Source organism: Pseudorasbora parva, chromosome 11 (assembly GCF_024679245.1).
Source record: "Pseudorasbora parva isolate DD20220531a chromosome 11, ASM2467924v1, whole genome shotgun sequence".
Taxonomy (NCBI): Eukaryota; Metazoa; Chordata; class Actinopteri; order Cypriniformes; family Gobionidae; genus Pseudorasbora; species Pseudorasbora parva.
Genome location: NC_090182.1, coordinates 23,331,675 through 23,345,713, shown reverse-complemented (window position 1 = coordinate 23,345,713; position 14,039 = coordinate 23,331,675). Strand labels below are relative to the sequence as shown.

At 39.0% G+C, this 14,039-nt stretch overlaps 1 protein-coding gene across 2 annotated transcripts in view; it reads left to right on the top strand.

Moving 5' to 3' along the window:
• si:dkey-237h12.3 (teneurin-3) overlaps positions 1–7,381 on the top strand; it is a 174,619-nt gene extending 167,238 nt beyond the window's left edge. For both annotated transcript variants that reach the window (XM_067457431.1, XM_067457432.1), the window contains exons 29-31: positions 2,851–4,462; positions 4,606–4,736; positions 5,761–7,381. In XM_067457431.1, coding sequence (XP_067313532.1) covers positions 2,851–4,462; positions 4,606–4,736; positions 5,761–6,513 — 2,496 coding nt within the window. In that variant the 3' untranslated portion in view covers positions 6,514–7,381. The remainder of the gene's footprint in view (positions 1–2,850; positions 4,463–4,605; positions 4,737–5,760) is intronic.
• Positions 7,382–14,039: the final 6,658 nt, after the last annotated feature.

Sequence of the window (14,039 nt, the reverse complement as noted above, 5' to 3'; positions counted from 1 at the left end):
AGAATAGAAAGTTCAAAAGAACAGCTTTTATTTTAAATAGAAATATTTTGTAACATTATAAACATACCAACTAACAACCTCGCTGCTCTGGGAAAGGTGATAGCCTTGCACTTATTTATCGTGACAGCTATAAAGTCTGCCCGATTTCTGTATCTGAGCCAACTTCTTTTGAAATCTTGGCTATACAACTTAAATGTTCAACCCCCACTGTTGTCGTAATGGTATATAGACCACAAAAGGCATCTGCTTTGAATACAAATTTTTCTGAATGTTCCATTATTTTATAATATCTGTGTACCTTGTCTCCGAATATCATGTTGATGGAAGATTTTAAGATTCTCTTTGACAATACTACCAACACTGAATAAAATGAATTTAAATCCGTTCTGGATAGTGCTGACCTTGTACAATGCGTTAACTTTCCAATACATAACAAGGGACATATCTTAGATCTTGTATGTTGTTCTGGTGTCATGCCTTTTAATTTTATTTCTACTGAATTGCCTATTTCAGATCACAAGCCTATATTTTTTAATATTTCTATCACTTTGGCAAAAGTTAAACCACAACACTCTGTCTTATTTCGTTATATTAAAAAAAATGTAGACCATAATGCTTTAGATGAAATGATTAATTGTTCAGTAAACCAATGCTGTTCTAATTCCTCTACATTCCTCTACAAACCATCATTTTTATAACAACAGTTTTTCTCAAATATTTGATGTTGGCCAATGGACAAGGGAACACAAGGACTTTATTCAGCACTGTTAACAAACTGTTGAAACCTTATGATACTGCTTCACTTTCTCCCCATCATTGTGTATCCTATTCTAATTTTATTAAATCTAAGATTGACAGTATATATCGAGAGTTACTCAGATCAGACTTAATGTTTAGTGATTATCAAAATAAATATAATCATATCTGCCAGTCTACAAGCATTTTATCTGATATTGAGTTGCCTTCAGTTGACTCGATTACTGAGCTGATCATAAAGTCTAAGTCTTCTGCTTGCTCACTGGATCCTTTACCTACTATTTTAGTTAAGTCTTGTGTCCATTCAATCTCTCCTGTTATTACAGCTATAGTATGTTCTTCATTAACTACTGCTACTGTTCCTTCATCATTAAAAACTACCTCAATCACTACAGTTCTTAAAACATCTGGTGCTGATTCTAATGATTTAAACATTTTCGGCTCATATCCAGTCTTCCATTTATTTCTAAAATAATGGAAAGAATAGTAGCAACTCAATTTGAATCACATCTGCAAAGTAATGACCTCTTTGAGCACTTTCAGTCCGGCTTTAGATTCAAACACAGCACAGAAACAGCTCTTGTTAAGGTAACAAACGATTTTCTCTTGGCTGCTGAATCTGGTTTTCTGTCTATTCTTATTTGTTTAGATATTAGTGCTGCCTTTGATTCAATTAATCACTCAGTATTACTGGAACCATTGGCTAGCATTGGTATAGCTGACAATGTGCTACTCTAGTTTATATCTTATTTAAGTGACAGAAACGGTTTGTGCTTATTCAAGCCTGTCTCAGTCATTCATGTTGTTCCTCAGGGGTTAGTGTTGGGTCCGTTTTTATTTATTATATATAATCTACCTCTTGGTCACATTTTTCGTTCCAATGGAATTCATTTCCATGTTTATGTTGATGACAAACAAGTTTATGTCTCTACAAGGCCTAACGATTCCCATCCCTTATCTAATTTTACTAAATGCTTGCAGGATGTGAACATCTGGATGACTAACATTTTTTAAAAGTTAAATACCAACAAAACCGAGGCCCTTCTTGTTGGTTCTAAATCTGTTCTATCCAAAGCCCAATCCCTCAGTCTGGCTATTGATAACTGTCCGGTTAACTTCTCCTCCCAAGTGGAAAGCCTGGGGGTTATACTTGATGGTTTGCTTTCTTTTGGTTCACATATTAATAATATTTCGCGCGTTGCAGTTTTTCATATACGTAACATTGCTAGACTCCGTTCTACACTTTCTCAACACAACACAGAAGTATTTATTCATGCCTTGATTACATCCCGGATGATTATTGTAATTCACTTTTATTTGGTATTCCTGAAAAACATTTTCATAGACTGCAGTTAATTCAGAATTCAGCAGCCAGGATTGTTACCCACTCACATATCTCTGATCATATCACTCCTATTTTTTTTCAATTGCACTGGCTTCCTGTCCGTTTCCGTGTACATTACAAAATTGTACTCCTTACATATCATATAAAGCACTAAATAATTTGGCACCTGATTATCTTTCGGACCTGCTTCATCCGTATACTCCTGTTCGCTCTCCTTGAGTGTCCTGAAAGGCGCCTTTAAACAAAAGGTATTATTATTATTACTTAATGTCACTTTTTATTATTTTTTTAATGCTTACTTGCTAAATAAATGTATTCATCTTTGAAAAAATAAATAAATCTTATGAAGTCAAAACTTTTGAATTGCATATACACAGCTGGAAGGTTTGTTTGAGCTGCATCCTCTACTGTACAAATGTGAATTTGCATTTCCTTCAGCCTGAGGCTTATTATTCCAATTTTGGTGTGAAAGGGTCTTTACAGTTGCCCCAAAATAGAAAAATTATGTTATAAAAAATAAATTAAAAAAACAAGCTCAGCCCAGGAGAAAAAGTAACCTAACACATTACTTTTCTTAAAAAAGTAACTAAGTAACTATGAGTTACTTTTTAAGGGAGTATTGTAATCCTTTTTATATCGCATAAACAATTGCGCCCTTGTAAGATCCAACTTTTGTGAAGATTTACCTAAGAATTAGCTGTTTTTAATTAATCTTGATTTATGCAAGGTATGTTTTCTTTTTGTTCTAGTCCACGGTCCTGATACTGGCAAGTCAGCGACAGTACGTCTTTGAATACGACCCACAGGGAGGCCTTTCTGCAGTCACTATGCCCAGTGTGGCACGCTACGCTATGGAGACCATACGCTCTGTGTCTTACTACCGCAACCTTTACCATATGCCTGAGAGTAATGCCTCTGTTGCCGTGGACTACAGTGAGGACGGAAGGCTCCTGAGAGTGGTGCAACTGGGTACGGGGCGAAGAGTCCTTTACCGGTATCGCTGGCACAACAAACTCTCTGAAGTTCTGTACGACAGCACTCGTGTCAGCTTTACCTTTGATGAGACGGCAGGTGTGCTGAAGACGGTCAATCTGCAGCGTGAGGGTTTTATATGCACCATTAGATACAGGCAGCTTGGCCCACTGGTAGACCGGCAGATCTATCGCTTCAGCGAGGACGGGATGGTAAACGCTCGCTTCGACTATGCTTACGACAGTAGTCTGCGTGTGACGAGTGTTCAGGGAGTTATCAATGAGACCCCGCTGCCCATTGACCTCTATCAGTATGATGACATCTCAGGGAAGGTGGAGCAGTTCGGCAAGTTTGGTGTCATCTATTATGACATCAACCAGATCATCTCTACCTCTGTCATGACTTACACCAAACACTTTGATGGGCACGGCCGGGTCCGAGAAATTCAGTATGAACTCTTCCGTTCTCTGCTTTTCTGGATCACAGTCCAGTATGACGATATGGGCCGAGTCACCAAACGGGAGATTAAAATTGGCCCGTCCGCCAATGCAACCAAGTATAGCTATGAATATGATGTGGACGGGCAGCTGCAGACCGTCTACCTCAATGAGAAAATGACATGGCGTTACAGCTATGACTTAAACGGGAACATACACCTACTGAGTCCAGCGAACAGTGCGCGAATCATGCCTCTACGATATGACCTACGAGACCGTATAACTCGGCTTGGAGACCTGCAGTACGAGTTGGACGAAGATGGGTTTCTCCGCCAGAGAGGACCTGAGGTCTTCCAATACAACTCCAACGGCCACCTAGAGCGTGTCTACAGTAAATCCACCGGGTGGTCGGTCCAGTACCGTTACGATGGTTTGGGAAGAAGAGTCTCCACAAAGTCCAGCACGGGACAACATCTGCAGTTCTTCTATGCTGATCTGAGCTACCCTAGCAGGATAACACATGTCTACAACCATTCAAGCTCACAGATTACCTCTCTATACTATGACCTGCAAGGACACTTGTTTGCAATGGAGATCAGCAGTGGAGCAGAGTTCTACATAGCCTGTGATAACATAGGATCACCTCTGGCTGTCTTTGGCAGTGATGGCATCCTCCTCAAACAGGTTCATTATACGGCCTATGGTGAGGTCTACTCAGATTCCAATCCTGACTTTCAGCTGGTGATTGGGTTTCATGGAGGAATTTATGAGCCTCTAACAAAACTGCTTCATTTCGGAGTGCGGGATTATGACATCATGTCGGGTCGCTGGACTTCACCTGACTTCATGCTGTGGGAGAAAATCAGCAAGAACCCTGGACCTTTCAATCTCTACATGTTCCGAAACAACAACCCAATAAGTAAAGTGCAGAAAGTTAGAGACTACTTAACAGGTATGGCATGGATTCACTGCATTCACAGAATCCACATCTTAAAATATCTTCTGCAAGTAATATATCTGCTATATATTGGACATGTCCCCCCTATTGCAAATTATAACTAGATTTAAAATTTATTCATTGATGTTTTTCTACAGATGTAAACAGCTGGCTGGTCACATTTGGGTTCCATCTCCATAACAGTATCCCTGGTTTCCCCATCCCCATTTCTGAGATGACACAAGCCTCTTATGAGCTGGCCAAAAGTCAAATGTGGGATGACCTGACAGTAAGTTTGTTTTAGATATCTTCAAATAAGTATTATATTATATTACATTTTATATTATATATACTTGTGTATTATATATACACATTATATATCTTGAAAGCTCATTTATTTTGTTCTATTTTACACCAATCAGGCATAATATTATGACTGTGAAGGCTGGCCTGTGTGGTCTAATTAAACAGATGAGCTATTTTAGCTCAGATTGCTCAAGAAGTTAATGTAGGTTCTGATGCATGACAATTTGTTTTGCGTATGGGGCTGCATAGTCGCAGACACGTCAGGGTGCCCATGCTGACCCCTGTCCACTGCCGAAAACGGCAACAGAGAAATGAAATAAGGTCGCCTGGTCGAATGAATCATGTTTTCTTTTACATCACGTGGATGGCCAGGTGCGTGTATGTCACTTACCTGGGATACACATGGCACCAGGATGCACTATGGGAAAAAGGCAAGCAGGCAGAGGTAGTGTTCTGCTGGGAAACCTTGGGCCCTGCCATTCATGTGGATGTTACTCTGACATAACCCACCTACCTAAGCATTGTTGCAGACCATGCACACTCTTTCAAGGGAACAGTATTCCCTGGTGGCTGTGGCTCAGATAAGGTTCAGGAATGGTTTGAGGAGCACAAAAATGTGAAATTGGCCTCCAAATCTCAATATTGAGATTCTCCATATCTCAATCCAATCAAGCAACTGTTGAATGTGCTGAACAAACTAGTCCGATCCATGGAGGGGAGACCAACGCAATATTACGTAATGTTAATAATGTCATGCCTGATATGTGAACACTCAAATAATGGTGGAATTTGTATAATTATTAATAATTAATGAATATTTTATAATAATAAAACAACAACAAAAACAACATTTTGCCACTTTTTTATTTATTTTAAATGTTAAAATCTATAATTTTTAAACACCTAGTCTCCCTTTTTGATCTTATAGAGTCCCTTAAAAAAACATTTTTGGAATGCAACTAGAGCTATGCGTTTCTATAAAACTTGTTTATCATCATCTTTTCTAGGCCAGCTTTGCAGTCCAGCAACATGTCATCAGACAAGCCGAAGCATTTTTAACATTTGGGGATCTGCCACAGGTTGAGTTTGGCCATAGCCAAAGGGCTGATAAACCCTGGCTGTGGTTTGCCTCAAGCGATTCATTGATAGGTCGTGGGATCATGTTGGCCCTATACAAGGGCATTGTGATAACTCGTGCACTAAGCCTGGCTAACGAGGATTGCGTCAAGGTTGCCAACATCCTCAATGGCGCTCTTTACTTGAAAGACTTGCACTTTATTGTGGATGGCAGAGACACACACTTCTTTGTTAAGATGAATTCTCCTGAAGCAGACCTGGCAGCGCTGCGTCTTACTAGCGGACGGAAAGAACTTGAGAATGCAGTGAACGTAACGGTGTCACAGTCCACAGCTGTGCTAGGTGGGCGCACCCGGCGGTTCGCAGATGTGGAGTTTCAGCGAGGGGCTCTCACGCTGCACGTGCGCTATGGGGCATCGCTGGATGAGGAACGAGTGCGTGTTTTAGAGATGGCCCGACAGAGGGCTCTCGCCATCGCATGGGCACGTGAGCAGCAGCGGGTACGAAACGGAGAGGAAGGATCCCGGCTATGGACAGAGGGAGAGAAGAGGCAACTTCTCAGCAGCGGATTGGTGCAAGGCTATGATGGATACTATGTGCTGTCAGTAGAGCAGTATCCTGAGCTAGCCGACAGTGTGAACAACATTCAGTTCCTCAGACAAAATGAGATTGGTAAAAGGTAGTGAACAGAACCATGATTAGCCACAACCACTCTGTGCAATTTGTAATAGAAGAATAAGTTAATCGGACACATTTATTACGCTCTCAGAGTTTGTAAAAACTCTCCTACTCCTAGTCTAATATGAAGAGTAAAACCTGGGGGAAAGGAGCATTAAAACAACGCTGTGCGTTGTGAATCATTGTGTTTTCTCTAAACCTATTAAAGGCCTTAACAAGGTTACTGTTGTGGAGCACAATGAAATTATGAACTTAACAGCATCAAGAGACAGGCCGGATTCATAGAGCTGTTGATATCTTTATTTAACTATTTATTAATGATTCATTTTTACAGGCACTATTCCAATATATCCCTAAAGAGAAAAACAACATACCTTTGGAAAATGAAAATGTTTACATATGCATATCACTGTACCACTGCAAAAATACCACATTTGATGTCAGGTGGTTTATTGTAGCCAGCTATACACTGTAATATTTTTATATTTATTAAAATTTGTCCCTTTCCTGTACATTTCATAAATATCATGATAGGGGAAAAAATGCTAAAAATATGATTCTAGGTGAGTTTTGTGTTTTTATTTTATTTATTTATGTCTGGTTCTTTGTTACAAAAACATGTTTTATAAATGACGTTTGACCATTTGTTTTGCAGCCATTTCACGTCATACATTAACTGAATAAAATGTACATATAATTAATAAAATGGCAGCACAGCACAGAAAATATGTAAATGTCTGTATTTATGTAAATGAGTGTTTACCTGCATATTTTTAAAATTAAAAGCAATTATTTGCTCATTTGGTTACAGGTCCCAAGGGAAATATTTATGAAAATTCTTTGTACTTAAAAGAAAATAAATGATAAAATTACTTATTTTGACAGTTTTTATTTCTATGAGCACAGATCGAATTAAAATTAGGTTTATCAAGAACATGACAGACTTTTACCATGGACATATAAACCCATGTCTTCGCAAAATAATAACGACTAATCTTTGTAAAAAATGTATTCGCTAGTTCTAAATTGCAGTTTACTGCTGAACTAATTGCACTCTGGCACTCTGAAGTTAGATGTGAATTAATTTGACTCAAAGGCAAGACTGAATGAGTCATGAGTAAAACTCACTTTCATCTGCTTAGGAAATAGTGGGTAGATTAATGGTAATCCCTAAATATTAACTTAAATTTATAATTGCTTTCTGTGTAAAATTTGATTAATGAGTGATCAAAGGTAGAAGAGTCAGGACCACAAAGCATGGAAATGTGCTTACTGAGTCACTAAAACCTGTAAAACGTAGTGCTCATGTGATAAGTTCTACAACAAGCCCAGGCTGTTTGTGGTTGATGACCACACAGCTGCATCGTAAATCGTATCTATATATGACGTGGTAATTGCAGTATTTAACCACTGCTAAATCTGAGATCATAAAAAAAGATGCTCTCTCATTTAGATGTCTGTTAGGATGCAGGTAAACATGAAATGGGGTCCTCTCACGAATATTGTTTTTAAAGTCAGCATATTCCTTGGTCAGCTGCACATTTAGGATTTATTCAAGACTAACGTAGAAGCGTCTGATCTGATGTGCAGGTACGCAAGTGCTGTACCGATTAGGACCTATTTGTATTTGTGCTTGGTTCATAATAAACTAGTTATATTTGAGGCTTTAGGGCAATGTGAACATTTTGCAAAGTAAATATATAGTTAAAGCAAACTCAGTAATAAAAATTGAAAGGCACCTCTTAAAAGGCGCCAGCTCTAAAAAGCAAGAAAATGATCTATGACCTTTGAACTGTAAAGAGGGAAGCTCTGCTTATCTAAAGAGAGATCTAGTGTTAACCTTCATTTCTTTACACACTACAGATGGTGTTTGCTTACTTGCCTTATCACACAGATTCTAGTGCACAGAGTTACTGCTAGTAATTATGACTTTTCAACATTCTTAACTGGGAATTACTAAATAGAATGTCAAAAATAATAGTTGTGACCTGTTACGCTCACACTGAACATCCCATTACAATGTGCACTACATTACATGGATGATACACTTGTTTAACACATTTTTTTTTTTTAGATGCTGATCTATGGCAATATATCTTGTTATTGCTTTAAACCCGGTCTTGCTTTAAATATCGAAAATGAGCTCAGAGGACTTCAGTGGTAATCGATTGCTTTGTTCATGTTGTTGGTAGACGCGCAGATTATGGCGAATATTCAGAAATCTTTAGAATGAATGCCGTAAATGCAATATGAAGTTCAAGTTTTCCCAGAGGAATTTGTCATTGATGTTTTTTGTAACTAGTGGTGTAGTAACTACTATTCGTAGTACTCTTAAGTTAAATGTAGGCTATACAATGTGTACTACTTTTTTCTTGTTAAGATTTAAAATATGTAGATACGAATGAAATAATGTTATGGCCATGAAATAGTGCTTGAGTTTAAATTATTTTATTTTTATTTAGACAAGTTGTTCAATGGTCATATTACAGCAAAACAAACCACTTGACACAAAGACAATTTTAGAATAGTACAAACATGCTACTATTTCCTCCATTAAGCAGAAATAGTAAGAGACTAAGAGTAGTATTTTAAAGGCCCATTGAAATCAAAAGTGAAGGCTTTTAGTAAGACTGTTAGCCTTAAAACTGGTGTGATCCAAAACAATGAAAAAATATTGCATTAAGTAGATATAAGCATTCAAAACTTAGTCTCTCACTTTCGTTAAAACGAATTACAGATTTTGATGACATCATCGCAGACTTCAGCTTCTCATCAAATCTTCTGTCCAATCAAAATGCTCTCTAGAACTAAAGGGTGCTTTCACATCTCTAGTTCGGTTCATTTGGTCCGAACCATAGACCGTAAAAAAATATGGACGACTCGACATCATCCGTTTCCGCTTGCCATATTTGAAGCTTTCAGGCAGCCTTGCACGGCGCGGACATCTTGGGACCGAGTCTGCGCAGTAGCGATTTCGGGACCGGAGTTGCGCAGTAGAGCGCAGGAAGTAGAGCAGGGAGTACAGTCGCGATATCAAAAGCCTGCCCACACTCTCGCAGATGCAGAACAATCAATTACGTTGGTGTGAAATAAACAGTTATGGAAATGTAGAAATTAAAGCTAAAGCTCTAATCTGCTCCCAAAAATTTCGAAAAAAGTCCGTTAGTGCCTCAGTGACAACTTCACTCAGAGAAGCCGTCAGTCTCAGCTGTCAATCATGACGTCACACCCCCCGTTTTTATAGCATCAAATAACTAACTCAAACTAAACTTATTTTTAAAACGAACACCTGAAATGAAATCATCGTGATGATAACTGCCGTCAGTGACATAAACTAACTTTGGGGGAAATTTTTTGAAGTGTAATTTTATTATTTAGTTTGCCTCGCGTCCATTAGAAATCACAGAGGGGCGGCTATACTGGGACCGGTCACCGGGGGGCGATCGAGGCGCGAAAGCTTCAGTAAATGAGAGGGAAACTGCAGGCTTGGTCCGAACCAAGGGCAAACAATTATACATTGTTGCATTTTTCAGATTTTTTGGTTCCTTTTCACACCACACTGATTGCTTTGGTCTGAACCAGTTGAAACGAACCAAAACGCAGGCACGTGACAACATCCACATCACTCAATGGCCATGGCGTATTTCCTAAACTGCTTTTCGATTGGTCAGAATTTACAACATCCACATCACTCAATGGCCATGGCGTATTTCCTAAACTGCTTTTCGATTGGTCAGAATTTACATGTGGGAAAATTCCAACAGGAGAGGCAAAGCCAGCAAACTATAATAACACTATGGAGAGACGACTACGCGGGCCAGTTTTGTCCCTGGCCATAATCTACTACACGGTGTGTATTTACCACAGTATGCAAACAAAACATTTCTATAATGAAGCGCGGATGCAACATGAAAACAACGCTCTAATGCACTGCAGACGGCGAGCGCGCATCGCTCGTCACTTCAAGAGGAGGCGTGCATTAATTATTAACTCTTGACATGCTTCCATCTTCCGAAAATATTGCCAACGATCTATCAGGTAATAATATCATGCACACAATGTCAGCGCAGCTAACTATGGCAGCTGGTTCAGTCCAAAAATGATCAGTGCTTTTGCATTTGGTTCTGTTCGAGGTCGGATCACGTTCTCACCACAAACAAACCGCTCCAGAGTTCGTTTGAAATCGTACCGAGACCACCTCTTTAAGGAGGTCTCGGTACGCTTGATTGGTCCGCTTATGGTGCGCACCCGAGTGCGATTGCTGCTTTCAGACCTGACCAAACGAACCGCACCAAAGAGGGAAACGAACTCTAGTACGATTCAACCGAACTAAATGAGGCAGGTGTGAAAGCACCCTAAAGCCTACACTGCTGAAGCGGCAGCTGAAATCGGTCAGTCGTTCACACATTTACTAATTTCTACATGGTGAAAGGCACATAGCACACTATATAGGCGATAGGAAACGATTCAGTGTAAATATGCTTTAATTTGAGGCAAATTAAGTCTGTTTTCACGTTAGTTTCATGCACCGTAGCAGCGCATACACACCAACGACTCTCTAAATTTAGACTACAGACATGAGAGCGCAGCGCGGATCATATGCACGAGTCGGCACAGACAACAAACATATCAAATAATTTAGAATTCGGCACAGAATTAATGCATTTCAAAGTGATATGCGGGAGATTATGATGATAAACAGTTGAAGGAAACCAGCTTTACCAAACAGAAAGGCTCTAGTCAAACTGTATATTAACGAAATACTATTGGCTGTTTCAAAAAAGGGGAGGAGCTGCTAACAGCTGGAGCTTTTTTCGGAGGAAATTAAAACATCAACATATTGAATAATGCGGCACGTTCCAAAGCACTTCAGTGGGCCTTTAAAGGGTTAGTTCACCCAAAAATTAAAATTTCTGTCATTACTTACCCTTGTGTCGTTCGACACCCATAAGGCCTTTGTTGATGTTCAGAACATAAATTAAGATATTTTGTTGAAATTCGATGGTTCAGAAAGGCCTCCATTGACCCGAAGCAGTTTGAATCTGCGTATCGATTCATGATTTGGATTGTGTGTCAAACCCATAGGTCAAACCGCCAAAACTGCTGAAATCACATGACTTTGCGGATCCGAATCGCTGACTTGATACACGATTCATTAAAGGCCCACTGAAGTGCTTTGGAACGTGACGTAATTTCCCCTGAAGCGGCTCCAGCTGTTAGCAATAATATAAAAAACATCTATTTATGTTTTAGCATAAATGATAATGATAAAATGACATTGGTGTCAATGGAGGCCTTTCTGAGCCATCGGATTTCAACTAAAATATCTTCATTCGTGTTCTGAAGATGAACGGAGGTCTTATGGGTGTCGAACGACATTAGGGGAAAGTAATTAATGACAGATTTTTCATTTTTAGGTGAACTAACCCTTTAATATGCAATTCCTACTGAATACAAACAGTGCATTTTTTAACATAAGCATTTAAATCCCCTTCATGATTGTGTGAACAACTACGAATATAAACACAACAGAACATTATCAGTTCTATAGCAAGAGGGTAAAGTGGAACATGAGATTACATAACACAGCTGTACTTTAAAGTGAGGTATTACGTAAAGCGTCTTTTGAGCTGGCGCCTTCTGCGAGTCCCATGACAGCGAAATATATTCCACTGAAAAAGCAAGAGACGCATAACAAACCCCATTCTCAAAAGAATTAATTGAAGTTGGGATGAAAGCCCAAATGATGAAATGCATAATAGCATAAATGATTGCAAACTTATAAATAAATATTTAAAAGACACAGTGGACTTCCTTTAGGAAATTGCCATCACATTTACTAAGAGTGAGTGAGGCAATGTCTGATGATGCCACCAACACCACTGTGTTGTTTTAGTGCAGTGCATGCTAATGATATGCAAATTCACTGAGGAAAAACCTTCCCTGGATCACCCGTATTAGCCATGGTCTCTGTCTTCTAGTTTAATCCACGATGCATGCATGCTGTTCAGTCCCGGCTCTTGATTAACACTACCCTCAAACACAACGTTTATGTACAATCAAGTCCCAGCAAACATTCTTCTTAATTTATTTTACTCCATCCAAGACATTTAGCTTTTTCCATCCAGTTTTACTGAATGCCAAAAATAAAACTGGTTTATGAAGGTCACCCGATTCCATATAGTGTTGTCTCCAAGAGCCATTTTTGTTGCTCATGCCTCAAGTGGCAGATTTGATGGATTAGCCAGCTCTTCTCAAAAGGTGTGAAGACAATGACGCCCAATCCTTGTCACAGACCGCTCAATATCAGCAAACTCCGGTGCCCGAGCGAGCAGTGTGTTTACAAGGACACAAGACACTCTACAAAACAAAGACAAGCCTGCTGTCTGTCTCTGACACACACACACCGGATCCCCTGACTGTCATTCCAAACCCTCTAACCTTTCACAATCTGTTCTGGCTAGGCAGAGTTCACCTATTACCCACAATTCAGCTGAAAATGCACACACAAAACATAGATCATCAAAGATGTTATAAAACAGTTTAAATATATACCAGACTCTCTTAAATATGAGCTTTTCCAAGTATACAGCACAGCATGCACACGACTCCACTATGAAACGATTCAAGTGATAATTCACATGTCATTATTCAAAGCTTCACTTCTGCGTGTGTTACACACAGCCAATATGGGAAAACTGGGTATTGTTTTTGGCATTCATTTTGGCATGCTATTCGTCAAACTCATTTGTTATTTGAGAACAGTTTGACGAATCAACTTTCGTCATTTGCATTCCATACATTTTTGTCCATACATTTTTTTGTCCATACATTCCATACATTTTTGTCTGCATTGTCTAATGAGGGTCTTGTTTAATTTCCATGTAAATCAAACCAACGGCCTGGGAGAAGTTTGAAAAAGTAGCTTTTCCGTCAAATTCAAAATGGTGGATATTTGATGACAGAAATAGGGTGTAATTGAACATTTTTGAGCCAAGGAATCAGATGAATTTTTTTTGTTTCTATCCTTTATGGTTAAAAAGTTATTAACATTAACGTGAGTGCAACTTTGGAACCGAACTCGGAATGGCACTAGAAGGATTGAGTTAGAGACAAATCTACTATGGTTACATTACAGGCTGTCCTCTATCCATGTGTTACATTTCATAAATGAAACAAAAAACTGAAGGACAAAAACAGAAGAACTACCACTTTAAAAATGTAAATGAAAAGTGTAAATGGACTGTTCATTGGCAAACCAATATAAGATTTCACTCAGTCGTTCTTAATGGCAGTAAATATAGATTTTTTTTTTTTTAATTCTACATCTCAGGCCCATCTGAAGAAAAGCCTTTGACATGATCCCAGATTCATTCAAATTAATCCAAATGTCCCTCTCACAAAGTCAACGTTTTGTTTATATTCACCCGTTTCAGTTCGATTTCACCAAAGATAAGAAAAAGACAAAGTGCAACATGTTCCTTGGGGTGAACATGGCCTGAAGGGAGGTGGGATAGATCTAGAGGTGATT